We start from the raw sequence: 26,110 nt of genomic DNA on the forward strand, positions 1-26,110 counted from the left end.
GTAGGCCACATTCTAGTGTGTATTAGTTTAATTAGATTGTTTTTCTTACAGCTTTTCTTGGCTGGAAGAGAAGGAGGAGTTGGAAATGAAAAAGAGTGCCTTTGAAACCCAGAACTTTGCTCAGAAGGCAGAATTTTTCTCAGATCTGCTCTCTCTCTTCTCTGCCCTAAGCTCCCTTAAGTTTGAAGCAGAGAAAGTAAGTTACAACAAGTCAAACTTAGGATGGACGCTAGGGAGAATATAAATCTAACCATAGGCCAGAAAGACACAGGAATTTGGGACTGATGGAGACTTAAATGAACGAGTAAATCAAGTGGCATTGGTGACCCTGTCTTGTCTGGGCAGGGTTAGCATTCCAAAGCAGAGGGGAAAATGACCTCTGGAAGATGCTGTAAGACTTTAGGAAAAGCTGTTGGCAGGTTTCCTGCCGTGTCACTGGCTGGTGTTAATAATCCCCTGCTTTGTTTTTAGGCCCTTCTTCAAGTGTCTGGAGGTCAGAGAAGCAGCCCAGGGGAGGGAACTGTGACTAGTTAAAGAGGCCCTGCTTACTGTTGCTACCAGATCGCATGTCAACACCAAGTCCTCAGCTCCTGGTGGCAGCTGCTCAGCAGACCCTGGGCCTGGGAAAGAGACGGGGCCCTCCCAGAGCCGTCTGCCTTCATCTCGCTGGAGAGGTGCTGGCTGTGGCCAGGGGACTGAAGCCAGCTCTGCTGTATGATTGCGGCTCTGCAGGGGCAGCCGAGCTCCAGAGCTACCTGGAGGAGCTGCGGGGCCTGGGCTTCCCGACCCAGGGACTGCACGTCCTCGAGATTGCAGAGAACAGCCTGATTGTCCATCCCGAGCATGTGCGTCGGCACTTGGAGCAGGTGCTGCTTGGGAGCATAGCGTTTGTGGATGTTTCTGGCTCTCAACCTTACCCTTCCGTCTGCTCCCTGGACCAGCTGCAGGATTTGAAGGCCTTTGTGGCGGAGATCATCACATATTTGCAGGGGCTGCAGAGGGACCGATCCCTGTCAATCTCCTGCGGCAGGCTGTGTTCCTCAGCCTGGAATCTCTGTACTGTGTTTGGGATCCTCCTGGGCTATCCTGTCCCCTATACTTTTGATGTGAACCAAGGAGAGGACAACTGTTTAGCCCAGACTCCACTACGAGTGTTCACTGCCCGGATCTCATGGCTATGCTGTCAGCCACCAGTCTTGCTGTATTCCTTTAGTGTGCCAGAGAGCCTGTTCCTGTCCTTGAGGGACATTCTAAATACTTGGGAGAAGGACCTTAGAACTCGATGTAGGGCTCAAAATGACTTTGCTGACCTCAGCATCTCCTCTGAGATAGTCACACTGCCGGCCGTGGCTCTCTGACTTTAACTTTTCCTGTGTGGAAGGTGCTTGGTAAATGATCAGCTCTAGGTCAGGGATGGCAAATAGGAATCATTTCAAGTGCCAATTGCGAGTATCTCGAGGACACTAGGGAAGAATACTGTAATCCATTTGTCATTTCTGTGCTGAACTGGACTAGGGAGAATAGACCAGGATGCTTCAGGAATAAACAGAGTTCTTCGGGACAGATCATCAGGTGAAATTTATTTGTTTATTTTTACAGCACGTTAAAAAAATAGTAAGTCAAAAATCTTAGTTGCGTTGGGAAAACCCAGACCTTGAAGTACCCAAACCTGAGTTTTTTCATTTTTTTTTTAAACTGAGTTTCTTGTTTCTGATTTTCACCCAGGGCAGCGGTCACCAGTTAGAGCATCAGGCTGTCCTTATTGGCCAGCATCACTGCCACTGCAATAGCAGTCAGTGCCGTCAGCATCAGGAGCCACCGGCCACATGGCCTCTGTGAGGAGGGAGGGGGAGAAAAGAGAAAGAGGCCGTGAGTTGGTCAGAGAAGATACAGGCAAAAATAATCTTCTTCCTTCCCCTTCTAGCACAGTTGAAAACCTTGGGTTGGTGGAGGAGAGAAAGCTTTTTATATCACTATCTCTGCCACTTTGCCACCTGTCTTGGGATAAAATCACTTTACCAAAGGTCACTGGCCCAGCAGACCACAGCCAGCAGGGGCCAAGTACTTAAAAACTGATAGGAATCAAAAGTGGAAAATATTTGAGCAAAATCATATTATTCTCTGTTAATATTCCTTTTGCTTTCTTCACTCTGTTCTTGCCACTACGCTCAAAATAGACTGAAAGTACACCATTTCATACTTTAGCCAGTAGTAAGTTTTTCCCTTCAGGCTCCAGAGTTCCATGAAAATCAGGTTTGGAGGCATGAGCCAGTGTTTCTTTTCATGGTTGCTATGCTGTCAGTATAGTATAAACCAAGCTGAACGGAGCAGGCTGGTCAGATGTTGGCACGGGCTGGGCAATTTTATGGGCAAGTTTTGGCGGAGGGAGGAAGCACCCCGCCATCATCCCGGGCTCTGTGGGAGGTTAGACTCTTACTCTGGGGGGCGGCTGTCGGCTCTGGCTGAGCTCTTCCCGACAGTGCTGCAGCTTACGCAGGCAGGAGAGGTACTCGTCGCTGAGGTTGTCTAGTTCCGAATGCAGCTCTCGGCACTGTGGGCGAGAACACCACCGAGGTCGTCACCACGGTTCTGGCGGGGCAGGGCCCCGGGAGGGCAGAGGGCCCTGTGTAAGCTACCCTGTCATTCATCGGTCAGTTTTCCCGCCAGCCTCCCTTCCCAGCCTTTCTCAGAGCTTTCAGTTTGCCTTTCGACAGTCTCGCCTAGCTTATCCATGTGTTCATTTAAATGCATATTTTACATGAAGTGTAATGCATACTGTATATGTCATATATAATGCATATTATAATATTATGTATTATACGTGTAAGTGCTTTTGTGTGACAGTTGTTACGTGCAAGTGCTTTGTAAGTGGGGACACACAAAAGGGAAGTTCCTACAGCGCAGATGACCTGGAAGTGATCTTAGTGCAAGCCTCTTTGTGGGGAGCTAGTTGCATGTGAATACTTCCGGACATATGTATTTTGTGAGTATGTAGGTAGGAAGACTTTTGTTATTTAAAAGACCCTGTATAAAGTTTTAAGATACTCATTGTACAACAGAGTTTGAGGAGTTAATGTATTTATTAAATGAGTTTGAGTTTAGGTTGACTTTCTGAAAGGTAACTCTTCAATAAAACCTTGAATAAAGATTGGTATAAAGAAGGAAAAGATTGACAAGCTAAGTTGAGAGTGAAGACGTTTTTATACAGGCAAATGAATACCTACAGGCATCTGATCACAACTTCAGCTCTGTCTGTCTGACTCCCAGCAGTTTCCCTGTCACTGGAGGATGAGTCCCTCCTGTCTGAGGTCACCACCTCACCTCCTTTTCCTTGGCCAGGAGCTGCAGAGTTTTCTTCTGGAGCTCGTCTCTGAAATCCAAGTCTTGCTCCTTCCCTGGACCCTCAGGCTCCACTTCGTTATGGGAGGGCTTTGGGCTCCTCACAGGCAAAGCCTCATCTAAAAAAGCAGCCAGATTCTCAGTGACAGTGAGGCCCACACCTCTGAGGAAGGGTCCTGACACTGAGAGCACCCTTTGGGGGAGAGGGAAAAGGACTGGGGGGAGCAAGGAAGAGCCTGTCCCTGGCCACACTGCGTGGCTGGCAGTTCTCTGATTTCTAAAGAACTCTCATTGGGAGCCTGCTCAGCCTGGACAGAGAGTGGAATTGGAGCCCCTTGAGGGCAAGGTTGGTATCTTTTCTCTGTATTGTTAGTCCTGCTTAATGCCAGATACTTTTAGAAAATGCTTATTTAGTTTCTTTGGTTGCATGTCACATCTTTTAGTCTGGTGGGTTTGCTGGATGCTTCAGTATAACTCCATTTTCCTGTCCATTTTCCATTTTCCATTTCTGTCCTTGTTTCAAAATGGTGAGAATGGCAATCATAACCTAGAATTCATCTTCATGTAGTTAAAGCTAGTTGATCGGCCCCTTGGCAGTCTGCATCTTGGTGATGAGAGAGCCCTGGACTGGGAGTCAGAAATTCTGGATTGTTGTCCTAGCTGTAGCCTTAATTTGTACGACCAGCTACCTTCATTTACCTTCATTTTCTTACCTGTCCTACGTGGGCATCATCATTCCCGCTTTATGTTTTACCCAGTGATTGTGGTGAGAAAACAAACGGCCACATGCAGGGAGTGCGGGAGGCGCTGTCGCCCCTCCAGATGTGTGGTGAGTCCTCAGGAAGCTGAGGCAGCGGACTTGAGGGCTGAGAGTGAGGTGACTGTTGGATGTGACATGGTTTCTACCTGGGGAGCTGGATGTGGTTTGGAAAGTCAAGGGTAAAAATTGACATAAAATCCTGAGTTCAAAATCAATTTATTGAAATGTTCAATACAGACGTATGTTTTCAGAGGGAGTAGAAATCTTTTTCATAGTTTATATACCTCTCAGGATAGGAGGTTAGCTAGCTAAAGTGTTCTCAGAGCCAGTGATGAGTCCTTAAAGTGCTCCTTTTGCTCCCTGACCTAAGAGTCCCTCACATGGGGTCATGTAGTCCATCCCTCTGCCTCTAGGAGGGCAAGGAAAGAGCAATATCTTAGAATTTGTGGATATAAATTTGCTGACCTTTCTTTGTTAAGAGTTTCTCCTGTTCTTGAAGCTGTAAGGATTGGTTCTGAAGCAGACCTGTTGGAAAACATAAGAAACTTGTCTGTGCTAGCGGTCAAGAGTATCTTTCCTGCGGAGTATCTTTTCAGAACTTTGCTGAGAACCTTAATTACTATGTTCCCATTTGTAGTTGGTTGAATTGTGTCACCCCCCCCCCCCACCCCAAATTCATATGTTGAAACCTTGAGTTCCAGTACTTCAGAATGTGACCCTGCTTAGAGATAGGTTCTTTGCAGAGGTAATAAGTTAAAATAGGACATTAGAGTCTTATTTTAACATGACTAGTGTCCTTACAGGAAGGGGAAATTTGGACACAGATGTGGACAGATGGAAGACACGTGAAGAGATGGAGAAGACAGCCATCTCCATCTTCTCGGACGGAGAAGAAGGCCATTTCCCTCTCCAAGCCAAGGAAAGCAGTCTAGAATGGATTCTTCCCCCAGAGCCCTCAGAAGGAACCAACCCTGCCTGCCACCTTAATCTGAGGCTCCCAGCCTCTAGAGCTATGAGAAAACCGATGTCTGTTCTTTAAGTCACCCAGCTTGTGGTGCTTTGTTACGAAAACACCATCCTTCTATCTCTTCCTACCGTGTACCTTTAAGTCTGCGTAAATGTCACCCTAGAAGAAGGACATTCCCAGTTGACCCTGTGTGAAATAGCAACTGTTTTCTCTTTAACCTGCTGTATTTTTTCCTCTGTCACAGTTGTTAATACTTGAGGCGTATATGTTCATAGAAACTCCATACTTCAGTATAGTGTCTGTTTAGAATGTCAGCTTCACTAGGAAGGAAACCAGGCCAGTTCTGTTCACTGCCGTATCCTCAGTGTGTATCTTGGTGCCTGCACTTGGTAGGGGCTCAGTAAATAAGTACCGAATAAATAAAGGCATGGTTTTGAAGTGATGTGCCCATTCGGCCCCAGCTGTGTAGGAGCCGGGCTTCTGCTGGTGTTCTTTCTCCCGTACCCGTGTGGCTGCCTGGTTCTTTTTATACTCATTGCTATCTGCATGAAATGTCTCTGTCAGAGGTTAAGGTGGGCGGCAGCCAGCAGAGCTCTTCATTGTATCAGGTTCTCTAGCATTTCAAAAATTGCCAGCTTTTCTTTGGAAACACCCCTTTTCCTCTTTGGCCTCACATGTAATTGTGAAGCAGACTGAGGCACATGTAGTATGAGCTTATTTTCTGAACCATTCCTAGTGACGGGTCTGTGTGACAAACGTACATGATAAATTAGAATGTATAAAATAAAAACTACCTTAGAAGACACTTCTTTGCAGTTCTGGGGGAAATGCAGGTGATGACTGTGGGCGTGGAGGAGAAAAGTAGAAACAAATGAAACACGCCAGAGGCTAATGTGGAACTTGTGAAGAGCTGTCAGTGACCTCACTGCCCAAGAAGAGGGTCTGAACAAGCAGAGGTAGAGGATATGCCAAGGACTGGGCTTCCCATCGCTCCTCTGGATGCCTTTTGTGGGACAGGAGCCCCGAGAACGCCAAAAAGCCACCTGTGCTACTTTCAGAATCTGGAAAGGGACTTACTCTGCAGCTGCTGTACTTTGGTCACCAGGGCGAGTTTCTCCTCCTCTGACCTCTTTAGTTGATCTGACAATGAAATAAAACAAACCAAAATAGAAGAACCTAAGACTTAAAGAGCTCACCCCTGAGGCTAGAAATTAGTAACAGATGCTGTCTAGCCCACGGCCTCTGACCAGTGTCAAGTGGAAGTTGCTCTTTTTCTGCTTGTCCCAGTTCTGAAGAGGTAAACCAGAACCCTACTACCTTGGATTTCATCTGGATCAACAGTGGGCTGAGTTAAGGGTTGTGTGTGTATATAGGGTTTTCCAAGTGGCTCAGTGGTAGAGAATCCGCCTGCCAGTGCAGGAGATACAAGAGATGCCAACTCGATCTCTGGGTCAGAACATTCCTAGTATTGTCTGGAACAGTACCAGAGTTGGAAATGGCAACCTGCTCCAATATTCTTTTTGTTCTCCGCCTCCCCTGCTCCAGTGTTCTTGCCTGGAGAACCCCATGGATGGAGGAGCCTGGTGGGCTGCAGTCCGTGGGGCTGCAGAAGAGTAACTGAGGCCAGCACAGCAGCGTGTGTATGTAATTTGGTCCCCTCTCAGCTGACGGGGGCCGTGACTGGGACACGTCTATGCTTGGTGTTTCTGCTGCCCTTTCCCTTTAAATTAGGAATGCGGTCTTGGCACGTGACTGCTATGGGAGTAACTGCTCTGGCTTAGAGGGATAGGCTGGATCCTTTCTGTCTTGGTCTTGGATGATTAAAACAGCCCTGCCTTTTTCTCAGAGTAAAATGAAATCGCCAAGTCAACCAAACAAACAAATGAAAGACTGACCCCTTTCCACCCAGCCCCATTTCTCTGCGCTCCCAGAGGCCTCCAAGGGGATGGGTACCTTGCAGGTGCTGGGTGCCCGAGCTGCACAGGTCTCTGTCCTCCTGCAGGCATTCGATCCTGGCCTGCAGCTCTTGGTGCTCACTCTCCAGAAGCCGTAGGGCCTGCTTCATCTGTGAGTCCCTGCTGTCTGCTCCCTGGTGGGAGGGGGAGGGGCAGACACAGGCGGGTCAGCGCTAGCTAGGGTGGAGGTGCGGGCAGGTCCCAAGGAGGAAGAAAACTGTAGGAAATTGTAGAGTAACAGAGATAGAGGGAGCCTGAGGGAAGTGGAAAAATGGGAAAAGTTTTAAAATTCTTCAGTTTGCTCTATTCCTCATGTTTAACAACCAATAAGGGATTAGATTTTTGATATTCACAAGGGATTCCTTTGGGTAAATGCCCACATTCAGGAATACCAAATCATTGCTTTTCTAGACGACTTCACTCAGTCTTTACTTCTCATTCTCACGCTATCGATTTTTTCAAGGTGGAGGGGGTAGGCTCATTTTTCACAAAGAATTAAGGTTGAAACGGAAAGGGAGTTCATGAGAGTTTCCTTGTAGGTGATTTGAGGAAGAGAACAGTGAATGCAGTGGCCAGCGAGGTTCTCTCCTGTGATAAGACGATTCACTTGTTGTCTCTTATCAAATAGGTTGCCTAGATCCCTGCTTCAGTAAAGGTGGGTCCTCAGAATTCCAAACCAACTAAGTAAAATTGACGAAAAACAACAGCTAATGTTTATTGAGGGCTTGTATGTGCAAGGCATTGTGCTAAGTGCTTTGCATGGATTACCTCACTTAATCCTCATAACAGTCTTATGATAGAATACTATCATTATCTTTATTTTACAGATGAGGAAACCAAGGCTTAGGTGGTTAGTTAACTTCTTCGAGGTAACATAGGTTGGAAATGGTGAAACCCTTGAGGAGGCCAAGAATCCACTATTATGGTTTGAAAAACACATTGGCAAGATGTGTGAGTTGATACTCAACCTTTAAGTAAACCGGTGACTTCTGTTCTGTGCCAACAGTGGGCATTTCTGAACTGGATGCCCTCCTGGGATGGGGTACAGAGAGTGGGTTGGGGTGTGGCAGTAGGCTGACAAATATTCCAGTCCAGCCCTTTGCATTTGGATGCTGTCATTCCAGTGAACACTTAGGTTATTTGCATGAGCAGTGTAGACATCCTCACTAAACTCAGATTTGGGGCTCCCAGCTGAGCAGGATCTTCTCTCATCACGGCTGTCAGTACCTCCCTCCCCTAAATCCTGCCTTCCCTCCCCACCTCCCTACTCCCAGGGCCTGTACCTGCAGTTTGGACTGAAGCACGTGGAGCTGGCTCTCCAGCTCTCTGTGCTGAGTGCCCAGGGTCCGCCAGTCCTCCTTCAGAGCCTCATACTGGCTCTTCCACTCTTCACACTTCTGCTCGGCTAGAGCCAGGGACCGCTGGGGGAGACCAGAGGAGAGGGACGTGCGTCGGGGGTCCCAGGGACTCATGCCGACAGCTCCCTTGCGGTCCGACCACCCCAGGGCTCCCAGCCCCAAGGATCACGGAGCGTCCCCACACCTGTGTGTTCTGCAGTTGCTGTTCTGCACTCATCTTCTCCTCCAGCACCTTCTGCAGTGATTCCTTGGCCTTCTGCTCATAGCTGTTTTTCTGGTCTTCCATCTCTAATAGCACCTTTTTCATTCCCCAAGGGGAGTATTTCTGTAAATTGGATGCAATTCAACAAAGACACATGGAGCTAATGTGTTCCAAACCCTAAGCAGGGATACAGAAGTGAAAAGAAATAGGTCCTTGCCCACAAGGCAGAGATGTCAGTAATCTGGTGGACTGCCTTCCAGGCTGGAAAAGAGTCCCTCAGGTGACGTGAGAAGTGAGTGGGGATGATGAACTGCCCCGGGAACGCTGAGCATTCTCCCTGGGGCCTTCCACAGGCACTTGGCATCCAGCGTTTCCCAGAGGAAATCATCTTTTTGAACCTGCTCCTATGTCGGTGAGCAGCAGCATCATCTACCCAGTCTCCCAAACCCGAAAGCAGGGAGTCATCCTTGATTTCTCTCTCACCTTCTCCAAGGAATCAGTTGGTTATCAGGCTTTGTCAAGTCAGCCTCTCTAACAGCTCATGCCTGTATCCTCTATCGACTGCCACCTCCTTAGTTCAGACTCTAGTAATACTATTGTTTGGGTTATATAGTCTCCCCATCTTCAAGTCTTGCCTCCCTTCAAACTCTTTTCAGTCCTGCAGCTAGAGGTTTCTTTCTACGCCTTCTATCTGATCATGTCACAGCCTGCTTCAATCTCTCACTGGTTTCCAGTGTTCTTTTTTTTTTTTTGGTTTCCAGTGTTCTAAGGTTCAAGTTCAAACTCCCTGGCCTGGCTCTTACTTACAAGCCTAACTTTTCATTCCATGCTGCTCCAGCCAAGCTGAGCTGCTTGTAGGTCCCCTAAGCACTGCACTTCTCAGTCTGTGCTTTTGCCCATAAAGCTTCTGCTTATCCTGACCCACCCTTTCCACCTGGTTAACTTCTGCTTATGCTCAAGACTCAGCCCAAGAATCATAAAAACTCTGACAAACTTGACTAACCATGTCTGTCCCCCAGCTCTTTATGGATTAGGTAGTTTTATTGGTGTTCACATAGTATCGACATTTCTAATCTGTTGACTTATTTGCCTCCTTTAAGGGATTGTAAACTCCTTTGAGGCAGAGAGCATTAAAAAAAAAATAAAATTGTTTTTATAGCTTCAGCGATCTGAACAATCTTCAGTAATCTCAAGTTTTAAAAATTAATACCCTAGCATTTTAAAAATTTCTCCTGGCTTCAAGATAAAAAAGCAGAGCAGAGCAGCTTTGCAAATTCACTTGCCTTCCCATGCCTTTCATTTTTATGCCCTGTGATTTTGGGAAAGCCAGAAGCTTTTACTGTTGACTCCGGGTTACCCAACTGGGTAAGAGATAGTCTAGATAATGCAGATTTAGAGTTCATCATGAAATCATTTCCATTTAGCTTTGGAATTATCTGAAAATTTGGATTTAAATATTGAGTGGGTCTTTTCTTGGAATTGTCATTAGAAGCTAGAAACAGGAGTTATTGATTGAGATCCTATGTCCAGGTTATTGGACGTAACCGTGCTGGTCACTGGCCAGCTTTATTCCCCGTTGAAAATGAGCAGACGAGCTTCCTGGATTGTATGTCAGTCTCTTACGAGCTTGTTTGGCATTATTTGCTTAAGAGTCTGACAAAGAAGGTCATGCTGGAAAAAATGAAAGCTGTGAATCAGCAAACTTACAGACTAGATAAACCGTGTTCCCCTGAAAAATTCTAACTACATGGCCACCTTATTTTCCAAACATCGAGTGGGAGCAGTCTAGCTAGTCTACCTCATTCTCTTATTTTCTTACCTGTCAGAAATCTATCATTTCTCGAGTGTGAAAACTGATTTTTTTTTTCTGTCTCATATAGTCCAAGAGCAGGGCAATCAAGAGATTGCTGAGGCTGGATAACAATGCCACAGAAAGCCAGGAGTCACAGTCTTTTACTTTCTCCCAGGGATTGGTGTTAGATGGAAGTTGCCCGTGGGATGAAAATCATTTTGTGAGACTTCACTGTCATATCTAATTCATCTCTTCTAAAGTTAGGGCCTGTGAAGTGCTACCCAGATAAGCTAATCTTTACCAAGGGCCTCTCACTGCTTTTCCAGGTATTGGCAAGGTTTTCCTGGAGCTGGCAAAGTGCTGGTACTGGGCTTCCTTTCCCGGATGCAAAGCGAAGGGCACCGGGAGAAAGGGAGAGGAGGATAGAGAGAGTGAATTGGAGACCAAAGTGAAAATGGTAAAGGCCAGAACTGGGTGAATAGGATGCGTGCATTAATCTCTAGCAGGTGACGTTTCTAGAGTAGGCCTGAGGTTCAAGCATTGTCTCCCTTAATTTCAGGCTCCTGGGCTAGAGATGTCCTCCGGAATGCTTACCTGGGTACAGGCGTACAGCTGGTTTTCTAAGGATCTCAGTTTGCCCTTCAGTTTCTCTTCATTAAGCTGGCCCTGGAACAAATGGGATGAGTTGGTGAGTTTGGGCCAAAATATAGCACGCAGAGACTTTTGCTGCGTATCCCCAGCCTACTGCCTATAATAGACAGTGGGACAGCTCCTTTAGAAGGTGGGGTGGGGGGTGGGGGGGAAAGATGGCAAGGGATGTTTGGAAGGAAGAGCATCTTTTCCTCTTTCTCTGGAATAGGTGAAGGAAGGATCAGACTGTTCCCCAAAGTCAGCTGTGTACCTCAAAGTCTCCTATCACAGGGCTCAGGGTGTCAGTGCAGGGGCCCATTTGAAGGATAGAGTCTAAGCTCCCCTTATCTTCTCTCATCACCTCTCTCCCTTGTCTGTCTAGGCACCTCTGCTCCTCACCTCCTCTCAGGCTAGTACATGGGCCTTTACTTCTCAAGGCCAGGAAGACTAAAGGGGTCTCTCCTCCCGGGGGGGAACATGCATTCCCTCCCTTACCCCCGACATGGTCTGAATTGTGTGCGCCTATCCCCCACCCCCACCCCCCAGCATTCATATGTTGACATCCTAACCCCCAGTACCTCAGAAGGTGACTGTATTTGGAGACAAGGTCCTTAAAGAGGTAATTCAGTTAAAATGAGGTCATTAGGGTGGGCCCACATCCAGTATGACTGGTGTCCTCATAAAAAGAGGAGATTCGAACATCAGGATGCACGGAGGGCAGGCCATGTGAGGACACGGCCTCCATCTGCAGGCCAAGGAGAGAGGCCTCGGAAGAAACCAGCCCTGCCGACAGCTTACTCTAACACTTGCAGCCTCCAGAACTGTGGAAAAACACATTCCGGTTGGGAAAGCCACCCAGTCTGTGATATTTTGTTATAGTAGCCCTAGCAGATGAATACTGTCCCCTCCTGGCCACACACACACACACACACACACACACACACACACCTGAAGATGAGAAATTCTGGCCACACACACACACACACCTGAAGATGAGAAATTCTTTCAAGAAAGCAGGAAAGGGAGGAAGGGTGTTAAGGCAGGTTTTGTATGCGTGTGTGGTTGCGATGGTAAGAGGAATTCCCAGAAAGCCACATTTTATTTATTCACGAGCTGGGTCTGTCTGGTGGCGTTTTGGACACACCAAGAGGGATGCTAATCTCAAGGGCGAGCGTGGAGAAAGGCAGGCGGGAAGGCCTGTTACCTGTTTCTGTTTTTCAGTATTTCTGCCCAGCAGTTAACAACTTCCTTGTTGCTTTGTTCTTTTCCCCACCTGTAGATGGCTCCCTTGTCCCCAGGTAGGGATTTTGGTTTTCCAGCCCTGAGTAGTATGATTTAAGGTTGTGTGTGTGTGTGTGTGTGTGTGTGTGTGTGTAAGGGTGTGTGCATGTGTGTGTGTGTAAGGGTGTGTGCGTGTGTGCGTGTGTGTGTGTGTGTGTGTGTAGATGGAAGAGGAGGCATGCCGTAGATGCCAATTTCCCAGAGAAAAGGCCGTGGGTCTCGTTAGTGGTAACTGGTTTTCATAGCCTTTCCCTGGGCTGTTCCAGCCAGGCCCTGTGGGACACTTGTGAGGTCTAGAAATTACATTTCTCCTCAGGCCTGAGTCGCCAAGGCCCCTCAGTCGTGGGTCTTGGCCGTTTCCAACTCTTGTACCATTTTTGGTCTGTAACGGCCACAGGAGACTGTTTTGTGGTCTGTTCTCCTCAGTGAGTTTCGGGGCACCTGGGGGAGGCAGGAAGTGGTATCTCACAGCTCCTGTTTTGATCTTTTGGCTGATTCCTCTAACCCAGGGAGCCAAGGGGCGCCCCCCCCCCCCCCCCCCCGTTTTGCTTCCTGTATTCCTCAGCTGGGTCTTGCAAAAGCAAAAAGGCTTTGCCAAAAATAATTTTTCAAACTGCCTTCTGCTATTAATGTTTTTTGTAATGTCTCGTGTGAGAGCTGAGAGTCAGGGATTTGGCATCTACAATAAACCACAGGGCTTTGGGACCAATAAAAGAGATGGACAAAGACTTCCACTGTTCCTGGCTTTGGAGGGACTGGGAAGAGTTACTCCCCTTAGTGGCCTGTTCATTGTTAATCCCAGGGTCCTGAAATCGACTCCCTCTGCCCAGCACCCCAGCTCCTCCTCCGCACTTCAGGTCGTCAGACTGTTTTCCTCTACCCAGTGGACATGAGTTTGTGCAAACTCCGACAGACAGTGAAGGACAGGGAAGCCTGGCGTGCTGCAGTCCATGGGATCACAAAGAGTCAGACACAGCTGAGGGACTGAGCAACAACAAACTCTTACTATGCAGAATGCAATCAAACCCACTGAGCTTGAAGGTTTATCTTGCAGTAGTTTGGGAAGAAAACAAGTCCGTGGCAGCATTCTTACATTTCCCCCAGGCTCCTACTCTTTCTGGGTAGCTCCTTTCTCCTTCCTTAGTATGGTTTTAATCCAATCTTTTTGCCTCTTCCAGTTGTTTTTTTATGTTAGCCGCACCCCAGATTACTTTTCCATTCATGTTGCAATAGAAGACAATTCAGGCTAGCCCCTTCGGTGGGGATGAAGGGCCACCCAAGTCTGAGGTTTGAACACATCTCTGACCCGCAGCTCCGCCTTCCTAGACTCCCCAAGTCAGGCAGGAAAGTTACAGCCAAGTTGTTGCAAATGGGCCGTGCAGTTTCCTGGTCCAAGCCCTAAGTCTCCCTGTAAGAAGCCCAGTGGTAACAGTACAGGGGAAAAAGCACTTTTCACAGGCCACTTGTGGGCCTTGCACCCCAGGAACCCGAGTTTCAGAGAGCAGAATAGCCTCTGTTGTAAAAGGGAACGAGGCGGAGGCCATACACACCTGGTGTCCGTCTGAGGGCTTCAGGTCCTGCTGCTTCTGCTTGGCTTCCCCTGCCTCTGCCCTGCTCTCCAGAAATACCACCACCTCACCGCAGAAGCACCAGCCCACTTCTCGTCTCTGTGTTCTAGCAGAGGTTGCTTAGGGCCAATCCCCTGCTGCACTGTCATCTGAAGATCTCAGTTTCACTTTGCAGAACTTAAAACCCAAGCGTGTCCTGCTTCAGGTCTGTATTGCCCAATACTGAGGGCTCGCTTTCTCTACCGCCTGAATCGTTTCTGCTTTGAAGCTTGGGCCCAGCTCAGGAGTCTCTGCAGTGCCCCAGGGCCTGTCGCATCCAAAAGGCCCAGCATCAGTTTGGAGGCTGGAGGCACTAGAGGGAGCTGGTCCCTGGTGTTCTAACAGAGTTTGCGAGGAGCTGCCTGTGAAGCTGGGCATTTAAATTAGGGAGGCCAAATGGAAACGAAGGCCCGAACAAAGCCCAAAGTCGGAGTCCCTGTTCTGGCCACACTCTTCCCATTACTTTTCCCCAGTACTGCAGTCTGAGACTGTCCTTCTGCTGAAGAAGTGGGGTGAATTGTTTGGGGGGAAGCAAGAGCAGTTGACTGAAAAATCTGAGATGATTTTTCTTAAAAACAGGAAGCTGAGGGTTGATGGGGAGGAGGAAGACAAGAAGAGTGAGTATTAGTTGGGGAGGAAGGAGGGAGTAAACCACGGCCCTGGAGGAACCCCTGCACCCTCCCCTGCTGCTGGAGTGGAGTGGAGCAGAAACTGCTCTCCTGTCTGCCTGGAGATGTCTCTCAATAAATCCTCCCCACCCCCAAGCTCTGGTTGTGTCCTACCTAGGATATTAGGGGAGCTTTCCCCACCCCTGGACCCACTGGGAGCCCAAGTGCTCACTGTTGTCAGAGAACCTTTTAAAATGCAGAGCTGATCCATCGCTTTCAACTCAGTTCCGCGGCTGTGTTACTCATTTATTTATTGGCCATGTGGGGTCTTGCTTCCCTGACCAGGGATCGAACCCTTGCCCCCCTGCCTTAGCAGCACAAAGTCTTAACCACCGGACCTGCGGGGGAAATCCCTAGTACATATGCTGCTAAGCGAGCACAGCTCCACAGCTACTGGACAAGCTCCTTCTCAGGACGGGCTGGACGTTGCTAAGTGTAGGACTTCAGACCTGAGGCAAGCACGTCCCATTGCTACCCTGCTTACTGCCTGCAGCAGTGTTAGACTGCGGTGTTGGGCATTCTCATGATACGCACACACACACTTGTGCTTTAAAAGGGAATCCATGACTATTTAAGTTCGACATAGCCTACTCAGCAGAAAATATTTAAGAGCCATAGTATCAGAGACCTCTCTGAGGTCCTGTCTTTGAAGCTCCTCTGACACGATCCCTTCATTTCCGTCACACTGGCCCCGCCCCACCCTCTGTTACTCCCAGGCCTGTAGTCATTTAGATTACTTTATGGTAAGCACCCTTGTTCTTTCTACTTTCTCTCCCCCTTCATCATTCCTGCTTCTGTCTGGTTGGGCTTCCCTGGTGGCGCAGCTGGTAAAGAATTGGCCTGCAATGCAGGAGACCCGGGTTCGATTCTCTGGGCTGGGAAGATCCCCTGGAGGGGGGAACGGCTCCCCACTCCAGTATTCTAGCCTGGAGAATTCCAGGGACTGTGTAGTCCATGGGGTCGGAAAGAGTTGGACACGGCTGAGCGACTTTCACTCTGTCCTGGTAAACTCCTCCTCAGCTCTTCTAGACACAGCTAAGTGGTCCCTTGCCTCTGGAGCCTACCCTGTTCTGCCACAGGCAGAAGAATCCCCCCCTTCTCTTCTGCCTGGGTCCCTTTGTAGAAAGCGCTGTTACAGCTTCAGCACGCTGCAGTTAGGCTTATTGATGACTTGTCTGTCTCCTCCTGGCTGCTGTGGGAAGTCTACTGCCTTCTGTGCCTGCCGCACCCGCCCCAGCACATAGTCGGGACTTATCAGACGTCTGTGGAATAAACGAATGAGACAGTCTCATTTAGGTCAGCCCCGGAAAGCACCTGGCGTGCACAGCTGTCTGTCTCAGGGAACTATACTATGAAAACCACTTCCTCAAGCAGCGGGAGCCCTGAATGTAGACACCCAAATCCAGGTACAATGATCAATGGGAACAGGGCGGGCTGAGCCTTGGAAATCTCTCTGACATCACTGCAGGCTTCGCGCTTTTGTCCCACGCCTTCCTGTCCCCGGTGGGATGGCTTTCTAAGCACAGCCGTATACGCGGACGGTCAGACGTTCACAGAGGCCTGTGAGGCTGTGTGTTCTGTCTGTGCGCCTGTGGCTTTCTGCTCTGGTGGCATCAAGCTGCTTGAACACTGCAGTCTAGGAATTTCAGTGTGGGGTCCAAGGACCCCCGGGAATCCAGGATCTGCAAGGTCTTCCCTTTTCCAGCTGTATTTCTGTGTAAGGTTAGATTTTCCTCATATAGTTCAGCAAAACAATGTATTAACAACAGATTGAATGGAGATGCAAACATGAGGATCTAGCTGTCTTCGGTTCAGACATTAAAAAGATTTGCATAAGTATAAAGCAGTGCCACTTCTCTTACCATTTAAAAATATTTTTCAAACAATATATAATTTAAGTTCCCATGTAATCTGTCTACTGTTATTTTAAACTTACTGCATATTTTAAACTTACTGCACATTTTAAAATTCCTGTTTTTACTTCTAAATGGTAAATATAAAATTTCTTTGGATTATAATATTATTTTTCAATAATAGCGCTACATATGGGGTCTTAGCTCCCCAACCAGGTTTTGAAACTGTACCCTTTTTCATTGGAAAAGCAGAGTCCAGTGGACCACCAGGGAAGCCCCTGGTTGTTAATAATTTTTTAAAGAATTTAAAGGGGTTGTGATGATAAAAAGCTGGAGACTATATCATGCCTCTGGTTCTTTGCCTGTGCTGTATCCCCTACCCAGAATATAGTTCTTGTTGTCACATTTGCCTGGAAAATACTATATGGATAGTCAATGCCTTGAAATATAAATAATTACCTGGTTCTCCCCTGTATTCTACTATATCCTGAAAACACTTCTTTTATTCTCATATCTCTTCACTGTTTAGGCATCTGTCTCCCTGAGAAAACCACAAGCTTTCTAAAAGCAGGAACCCTGTCTGATTAATCTCATTATTTCCAGTGCTCAGTGCAGGGAACATGATCTGTGAATATTTGTTGAACGAATGAACTAAAATCAGGAGGTCTGAATGTAGCTCCAGTTCTGCCTCTGACCAGCACTGTGACTTTAGCAAGTCACCTGACTTCCCTGACAGTTTCCTCAGGGGCAAAATGAGAAAATTAGACTAGATAATCTCTAAGTCCCTTCCTGCTTTCACATTCATGTCTGGGGTGAAAAGTTAGGTGCATGGTGGCTGAAAGTTAATATTGATATGAATTCCATACAAAAATAGTTGATATTTACCACAGTCAGTAACAGGAACTGTACTGAGACCTTATTTTTCTTCCAACAAATTAAAAAAAGGAAATTCTTGCCCCTTTTGATTCTGGGTCTTCCCTGGGTGAGTGGCAACATGGTCCTCAGCTGATGACCCTGGATTCAGCCAAGCTCTCCCATATATCTACTGTGACATGTTGGATATTTAACCCTACCTTGTGCCTCTTCCATAGTGAGAAAGCTCCTTCTCTTGCTGCAATGGTATGGAAAGATGAACAAGATGGGGCACATGTAGAAGCCACTGAGCTCTGTTCAAACAAAGGTTTCCCTTACCTTCCAAGTGCTGTCAGAGGCCTGAATCAAGGTAGACAGTAGGTCTTGGAGAATCACCATTTTCTGTTTTAGAACCAGCTCCCTTTGTAGGGCCTCCTGAGGGGCAAAATGCAAGCGGGTTAAAATTAATCTGGAGGAGAGCAGACAGATGGAGGAGCTAAGGGGAGAGTTCATGCTACTTACTTTGAGGTACTCAGAAAGCTGGATGATTTCCTAGAGAGAAAGAAAGAGTGTTTAAGAAGATTGTGGCTTCCCCGAAGTCCTAGAACATGGAACCGAGCCAGGATTGGCTTGTGCTAAGTGAATTTTCTTCCTGGACTCAGGGTCCCTCCAGGCTTCCTTGTCTATGTTCATCCAGGGAGAGGACGCCCCATCCATCCCAGCTGAGTTTACCAATGAATTCCAGAGCTTGGAGGAGATTAGATGCCATGTGATTCTACACTTCCACCATGAGGATTTTCTTACCTTATCTAGAACTGCAACTCCATAACTGGAAGAGAAGAAAAACAAAAATGGCAGTGGATCAAAGAAACAGGCATGTCTGGAGGCAGGGTATTGATTCCTTCTCTCATCTCTTCTGGAGAGCCAATATGGTGGGAAAGGCCCTCCTTTTTCTTAATTAAGATGGACGTGGAAGTTCCCTGGGTTCCACTCCACATTCTGGGGGAGGGTATTCAAGTGAAAGCTCAGAAGAGTGGAATGGATGGGCTGTTGGGGAGCTGGGGCCAGGAACATGAAAGGTACTCACTTGGTTTGCTGACTGGCATCATTCTTGATTGTTGCCTGTGTTTCTCCTGCCTTTGTCTGAGTGCCTGAGAGGGAGGGGATAAGGTGATTCAGGAGGCACGGGAGAGGCAGTGAGGGAAGTGGGGAGGGGTAGGGACTCTCCACGGCCAGCAAGCTGAGACAGTCATGGCAGGATTCTCTTCAGGCCCCAGTGAGGAAGGGAATCTCTTACCACGGTGGTGTTTGGATGCCTTCTTGATGGGAGAGGCCTGTGGTGGAAGGTCACCAGCCTGGGTGGTGAGGTGGTCAGCTGGATCCCTCCAGGCGCCTGAAGGAGGATGGTTTTGGGTTGCAAAGACCTTGGAACTGGTCCCTGACTCCTGGAAAGCAAGTGGGGAGGGGGGTGTTGCTGCGAGCCTAGATAGAGCATCTTTGAACAGGGTTCTCTGGCTGACTGCAGAAAGATGAGCCAGTGATGAAGTTTTGGGTCCAGAACACCAAAGGAACCAATTCTAGACTTCACAGCCCCAAGCTTCCCCCTGCTCCTGCCCTCCCTGGTCCTGGCTGGTGGGATCAGGTCCTCCTCAGGCCAGGCAGATGGGGAGCGGGACTGGTGTCCAGTTAAAAGCGTAAAGTCTTAGTCACTCGGTCGTGTCTGACTCTTTGCGACTCCATGGACTCCTCAGTCCGTGGGATTCTCCAGGCAAGAATACTGGAGTGGGTAGCCATGTCCTTCTCCAGGGGTTCTTCTCGACCCAGGGATTGAACCCGGGTCTCCCGCATTGCAGGTAGATTCTTTACCATCTGAGCTACCAGGTCCCTCTCTCTCAAGTCCATGATCCCAGCCCCTTACACAGCCAACATGGCGCTGTGGAAAGAAAACTGGTCTGAGGAGGGAGTGAGGGGGACCAGGGTCAGGTCCTGCCTTTCCTTGGTCTCCGTCTCCTGTCTGTGTAGTGATGAGTTTGGAGCAGATGGTCGCCAGGGTGCCTTCCATATTCTAAGGGGACTGCCTTCCTCTCAGGGAAGAGGACTGCCTTCCTCTCAGTGCCAGCTGGAAGATGGCTGACGGTCGCGTGAAGAGAAGGTAAAGTAGGCAGCAACAGGGAGGAATGTGTAGCAGTCGTCACAATTAGTCTGCTTTGTAAATATTTTTGTCTTACAAACTAAAAACTAAAAAAATTCTGTTTGTAATTAACACGAAAAGGCTAAGAAATGCCCATGGCAGCTAGTCATGCAGATTAAATCTCAATAAGCCTTACATAACTGATAGGTTCAGGAGGAGTTCTTTAGGCAACTGTGTGTTTATTTATTTACTTTTTCTCCTTAAAATTATTTTTTTCCCACCAAATCATTCAGAAAGCTTCTTGCCTTAGAAAGTACACCATTGGTTTTCTTTTACAGTTGGGCTCAAGGATTCTTTTTCTGAACAGCACCTCCTGTGGTGGATAACAGATGCATCGGCTAAAAAAGCCTGATAGGACACCTATTCTGGGGACAGGACAATATCAGGCACTTCCAGGGACGTTAGAGGACCCGTCCCCACTGTCCACATGCTCACAGCGTGGATAGGAAGACACAGATGGTTTGCTGGCTGAGCTCATTTCAACATACCCTTGTTTTTTTTTGTCAACACTGCTCCTTCCCAGGCCAGACTGATGGGCCCTCTAAGAGTTACACAATCTTCGAGGACTTATAGCCTCATAAGGACCACGGAGAGCAGAGGTGGTCTGAAGAAGCTAGGGCAGCTAAGGTTTCCTGGACCAGACAAGCCCTTCGGTGAGGAAAGTTAGTTGAGTTGGGATGGCCCGAGAGAAGGTGGGTGATGCAGCTGTCTTATAGAAGAGTGGAGACAAGAAATGTGTGTGTGTGTGTGTGTGTGTGTGATTCAAGGGGGACATTAAGAAGATCTGGCTTGTGTCCCTGGCCCACAATAAGCATTCAGTGAATGTTTGTTGAACGATGATGAATGAACGCTGTAGAAGATATATCTAGATAGACTGAATTGGAACGAATACTAGGAATTAGCTGTGGAATTGTTTTAAAATTATTTTTCTCTTTCCTAAAAGGCAAGTGCAAAACAACAACAATAAAAAGTAGGTAAACAAGCCCCCCCTTCCCCCCCCCCCCCACAAAAAACACAAGAAGAAAAATATCTGAACAAGTGACTGGCTAAGGGAGACTCTATGATGACTGAGGAAGGAGGGACTTCATCTGAATCACTTTTCAGTGACCTCGAGCCCACCCAGGGCTCCTGCAGCCCACCTGCTCCAGGGCAGTGTGTCCCTCGACATGGCCCACCTGCTGTCTCGGGGAAGAGATCCTGTTGGCCCAAGACAAGGGCTCCTTGAGGTCAGCGGCCTGGCCTGTCCTCCTGGAGGGGCCTGGCTCCCTGGCCGGCGGGCTCTGTGCCTCGCCTTTTTCCTCCACCTCCAGGTTCCTCCGTCTGAAAAACTGCTGCTGGCGTGCTCTCCGGAGCTCTTCCCTCTGCTGGGTCCTCGGGGCCTTCCCCACAAGGCGGCAAGTGGTCACGTTGGGGCGGCAGCGGCGGCTCTCACGGGTCTCCTGCCGGCGCTCGCTCTTAGCCTCGTAGCTCTCAGCCCACCGGGCCAAGCCAGGGGCAGGCCTGGGGTCTGGGCCGATCATGATGACCTCCCGAGCACCTGTTGTTGCTTGGCTTCCAGTTCCTGGAATAGCTGCCCGGGTCTGCCCAGTGCCAAGAGGGAGGCAAAGGGGAGGGGTCAGGAGATGGGCAGAAAAATGACCACCTCTCTAGATGAGGGGGCAGAAATAGCACTGTGTCCCATACATGTGGGTTGAAAACTGAGGCGGGGATGGTGTCACGCGGGGATTCAGGACTTCTGGGTCTAGTCTCTCGACTAATCTCTGCTCTTCTCCGGCCTGTGCCTCCCCTTCTGTAAAGTGGCAAGATTCCTCTGGCTGCCACTTCTTCCTTGACCGAACATCTCAGCCTGCCTCCAAGTTAGGGGAACGTGAGAAATAATGGATAAAAATCACTAAAAGCCTATAGCCCTTTGGATGGCAGATGCGGACGTGTGCCTTTTCCAGGAACTTCTAGAGAAGCAGTTAAATTGGCTCCCTCTTCCCCAGTCTAAAAGGAAGGCCAGCATCTTTATGCTCTCTTGGCCTAGTTACTAAAGTACTAATAGGCGAGTGACTTTTCTCGAGGCCTGGATGGACAGCCAGGCCCTGCAAGGTGCAGCCAGTCCATAAGCAGCACCCACTGCCCTCTGCTTAGCCTTTAGCAGCTGGCTCGTGAGCCTGGTTCTGGGCGTGGTTTAGGAGGGAAACCCCGCACTATTGCCTCCAGTCATGGGGTCCTGACATCGGTCCCTTGACATTCCACTCCTGGCCCAATAAACTGAGCTCTGACCCTCAGGTTCAGATCAACCCAAATCCGTATTGGCTGAGCACCTATGCGTTACTGGCCAAAAGCCATCTCAGAGCTTTCAGCTCAGTATCTCTCTGAGCAGAGGGTTCCTTTGCTTTTTAGGATCACCTCCCTGTTAGGGCTAAATGTGGTGGCATGTCTGCTTTCCTTAGCCCAGAGCCAGATTGTGTCATCAAAACCAGCAACCAGATGGGCTATTCCTAGATGAGGCTGTGTTTCAAAAATGAAACAAAAGTAAAGAAACAAACTCAGTAACCAGAAGTCCCCAGGGAAGCAGGCTTGGTGTAGAGGCCACACTAGTTGTGCCTTTACACGACCTTACCTGCTGACTCACACCACCCCCAGCCCTCGCCCCTTCTTCCTTCTCTGTGCCCTGCTGTCTCTTTCCTACTCTCCCTCATCTACCTTGTACAACTTTGTCTGTTCTCCTAGAACCCTCTGGTAGCTTGGCTAAATTGGGGCTGGACTGAGGGCTTCCCTTGTGGCTCAGCTGGTAAAGAATCCACCTCCAACGTGGGAGACCAGGGTTCGATCCCTGGGTTGGGAAGATCCCCCTGGAGAAGGAAATGTCTACCCACTCCAGTATTCTGGCCTGAAGAATTAATTTCATGGACTGTATAGTCTGTGGGGTCGCAAAGAGTTGGACACGACTGAGTGACTTTCACTTTGGCTGAGCTGGATTCTGAGCCCTGGAAATTCTGGTCCCTGGCTCCACTGGTCCCCGGAGGCAGTCCAGAGACTCATGAAGGGAGAGGGACTTCCCCTTACAGCTGCTGCTTCTATCCATCCACAGCCTCACTCCCCACCGTCCTGGGAGCCTAGCTCCTGTGTCGTAGGTCAGAGAAGGGTTCCTCAGCCTCAGCCCGCAGGCGTTTGCCTGCTCTGGCCCCTTGGGTCTTTTTATAGGTCAAACAGACTCAACAGGTAGCAGCCTCTCTGCCCTTATCATTGGCGCTTCCCTGCGCCTCCTGGCTCAGTCTGGAACTTTCTGCAGGATTCTTGCTCTCTCTCTGGGATCATGCCATTCCTTTTTGGGGGTCATGGGTGGGGCAGGCTCACACCCTGAGTAGGGTCTTTCGTGGTCAGGCCCTGCCTGCTTTCCGGTGCCTGACTCTCCAGTGGAGCGGGCATCCTCTGGTCTCAGGCAGCGCTGACCCCAGGCAGAACGGTGAGGCTGTCAGTGCCCGTCCACTCGTCCCGTCCCTGGGGGCCTCTCCCCTGTCTCCTCGCTCCTATTCTGCAGGGTCCCCTTCACTTCTCACCTGCCACTTTCCCATTTTAAACTTAGGAAAGGATCTGAGAGGCCCATTCCTATTAAATTATGAATGACTGGATATGCAGGTAAACTCCGTGTTCAGAAGCTATGCTTGTGGTGTCCCAGGCCATCGGCTGTGGTTATTCTGCTGTAGATGGGGGAGGAGAGGACCCCTGGCCATGGACTCAGACCGTGTGGCCTCCTGTCCTGGCCCTGCTGCCGACCACCCATGTGCTTTTGAAAAGCTACTGATTGTCTCTGTGTCTCTGTCTCCTCATTTGTAAAGTGGGAACCTGCCTCCTAAGGTTATGAGGCTTAAAGAGAAAATGCATGCTAAGCATCAGGGATGTAACACACAATAAATGTTAGCTTTTTATAATGACATTATTATTACTCCCGTCCTCCTGATCTTGGATATTGAAGACTCAGTGCTATAAGACAGAGGTTCCAAGCTAAGCTAGCACTCCAGGACCCAGAATGCCCAGTCCTCCAATCCCCTCGCCCCCTTCCTCTTTGAGGGGTACTGTTTACCCCCCAGAAGGGATGCTGGTCCCGGGTTGAGACCATATTTAACTGTAGCTCAGTTCATCTGACTTCTGGGTGTGGGCTACAGGGAGAAAGGGCTGCCTTGTGGTCTGGAAACAGCCACCATCTCAGGCCCGGCAGAAAGGCAAAGGAGAGTGAGTAAAGAACCGGTGTGCGGCCTGCCTGCCTCCCACCTTTAAAAGGTGGGGCGCTAGATCCCCTCCCTGCATGGTTCCAGGTTATCCCTCGGGCTTCATAGAGGAGACTGTGGAGAACATTCCTGCTGCCTCCGGCCGTGAAGAGCAGAGGGCTGTGGGGGGCAGATAAGTGTTCGGGCTTTGTCTGCGCTGGTCCGTTGAAACACGTGGCTGCCTTGCTCTACTTCCTGGGGGGCAGACGTTGGCACCAGTCGCCCAAGCTGGAGGTGGCAGTAGAAGAGGCTGCTCAGGGAAGGAGGGGACCCTCCCAGACCCCAGTCTCTCACAGCGGGGGGATTTGGTGTGGCACAGCTGAGTAGAATCATCCCAGCTTTCTGGGAGGTCTCAACTAATTTGCTCTAAACATAAGAAGCCATGTGGACGGCTGACTGACAGAGATGGGCTGTGGGAGAAAAAAGGAACTGGTCCCCGTGTGGTTCAAAGCAAGGTCACTGGGCCACTGCCCAGGCAGCTCTTGGCAGCTTGACAGGCCTCAGCTGGAGCTCTGGGAAGAGGTGGTACTAGCTCAGGGGGGCTGTCCTCAGTGCCACTGGGGATGTCAGGATACTGCCCTCACTGAACAGGGCTTTGTCGCTGCCTTTCCCGGTCTTGGCTCCTACTTCCCGGCTGCATGTGTGATGAGTGGCCTCTTGCATGAATGAATGGTCGGACGTTCCTAGTCCAGAGCTCTCAGCACGAGCTAGGAGCAAAGGGCCTGCACCCATGCCGCTGGGAAGGCAGCTGGGTGCTATGGGGTCCCTGTGGGGCAGGGAGCTGTGAAATGTATGGCCCATCCCCGGGAGCCTGTATCCTCAGTCGTCTGACTCTCGGCTCGTCTCATCTAACGGATGGGGCAGAGGACACTGGGAGCTGGGCCTCTGGAGACCAACACGGGCCACTTCCCTGGTTCCCCACCCCCAGCACTCAAACCACCGGATAGGACGGTGTCTCCCCCTTCAGCCCGGGGAAACTGGCAGACACAGCGTCTTCTGCCCCACCCCAGAGTCAGAGGTCCCCAACCTGGATGCAGAAGCCTCCTCCTTCTCAGTTACCTGAGGTTCCAGGCTCCAACCCCAGCAGCTCAGGAAAGCATCCCAGCTCCTGGGCAGGTCTCGGCTGTGGTCTCCAAAGGGGCAAGATCTCAGTCCAGGGCTCGGGGCCCCCCGAGCATTTCCCTTCCTGGTACTGTCTTTCTTTTTGCACAGCAGCCTTGCTGAAACAGGAAACAGACAAAGCCACAATACTTGCTCACCCCAGTTCCTCTCTCTTGCTCTCTGGCACGATCGGAGGGGCCCCTAAACCCTTGAGGCCTCCAGGGCCGAGCTCAGGAGCTCCTCCCGCCGGTGGGCACCCCAACCACCCTTTCTCTTCCTATTAGATTGGCCTGAACTCTCGGACAGTTTCACATCAAAATTCCCTTTCCAGGATTAGACAAAGATGAATCTCTGGGTCCGATTCAAACCTTGCAACTTGCAGGGCTGGAATAGAGATACAGACATAAAGAACAACTTGTGGACACAGTGCGGAAAGGAGAGGGTGGGACGAATTGACAAAGTGGGATATATATATATATACACACTACCAAATGTAAAATAGGAAGCTAGTGGGAACCTGCTATAAAACACAGGAAGCTCAGCTTGGTGCTCTGTGATGACCTAGAGGGGTGGGATGGAGGCTTGGGGCAGGGAGGGAGCCTCAAGGGGGAGAGAATGTATGTATACATAGAGCTGGTTCACGTTGTTTAATACAGCAGAAACTAGCACAACACTAAAGCAATTATACTCCAATTAAAGCAAATTAATAAAAGGATTCAAACCTTGTAGCTTTTACAAAGGGGGAGAAAAGGCCTTTTTCATCCATAAGAGAGGTTCCCAGTGTAGGTTTTTATCTGTATCAGGTAGTTTTCTGTGTAAGGATTTTCTCTTCCCTTTAGTTACCTCTTCTCCATCCTGGTATCATAAAGAGGTTCTCCTCCTCTAAAGTACTGGTATTTCTGCAGAACTCAGAAATGAGGCCAGCTCTGAATTTGCTCCTTTCTGAAGCAATGGGATCGGGGCCAGAGGATGGGGGGAAGGTGAAAAGATGGTGGTTGATTGATTGGGGGATAAAGGGAGAAATAGCAGGCAGAATCAATGAGAATTTCCTAGTCCCCTGAACTAGGAAATTTGGGGGAAAACTAAAAGGAATTTGTCTATGCCTTAAAAAGGAACTATTACAAATGCAATAATCAGGAAATTCCCAAGAAGTTCAGGGTAAGATGATGGAGAGGGGACCGGCTTGGGACAAGTTAACTGAGTAGCTTTGTAGCCTTGTGCAATTCACCTTGTCTGAATGGTCCATTCAGTGTCTGAATGGATGATTTATGTGGCTCCCATGAAGTCCAAGACTTCAC

At 49.1% G+C, this 26,110-nt stretch overlaps 2 protein-coding genes across 5 annotated transcripts in view; one reads left to right on the plus strand and one right to left on the minus strand.

The window, feature by feature from the left end:
• The window catches only part of C14H1orf74 (chromosome 14 C1orf74 homolog), a 32,734-nt gene that overhangs the window by 3,565 nt on the left and 3,059 nt on the right, over positions 1-26,110 (plus strand). Inside the window, exons 2-3 of one of the 4 annotated variants that reach the window (XR_009695861.1) lie at positions 472-1,572; positions 10,933-11,020. Coding sequence is in view for 1 of the 4 variants with exons in the window: in XM_061161049.1 (XP_061017032.1) it covers positions 567-1,358 (792 nt within the window). In the remaining 3 variants the exon portion in view is untranslated. Of the gene's footprint in view, positions 1-51; positions 197-471; positions 1,573-4,902; positions 5,509-10,932; positions 11,021-26,110 lie in introns of those variants that run through there. The other 3 variants (XR_009695859.1, XM_061161049.1, XR_009695860.1) reach the window with 3 other exon arrangements.
• On the minus strand, positions 1,560-24,958 carry TRAF3IP3 (TRAF3 interacting protein 3). The gene is made up of 16 exons (XM_061161045.1): positions 24,771-24,958; positions 20,631-21,035; positions 18,562-18,709; positions 18,352-18,415; positions 18,069-18,093; positions 17,787-17,816; positions 17,604-17,699; positions 10,968-11,039; positions 8,564-8,704; positions 8,305-8,442; positions 7,020-7,155; positions 6,144-6,206; positions 4,565-4,624; positions 3,322-3,458; positions 2,438-2,551; positions 1,560-1,833 (listed from the first exon to the last, which is right to left on the minus strand). The coding sequence occupies exons 2-16, from the start codon at positions 20,973-20,975 to the stop codon at positions 1,741-1,743; spliced, it is 1,662 nt and encodes a 553-aa protein (XP_061017028.1). The 5' UTR covers positions 20,976-21,035; positions 24,771-24,958; the 3' UTR covers positions 1,560-1,740.

This window comes from Dama dama, chromosome 14 (assembly GCF_033118175.1).
Source record: "Dama dama isolate Ldn47 chromosome 14, ASM3311817v1, whole genome shotgun sequence".
NCBI lineage: Eukaryota > Metazoa > Chordata > Mammalia > Artiodactyla > Cervidae > Dama > Dama dama.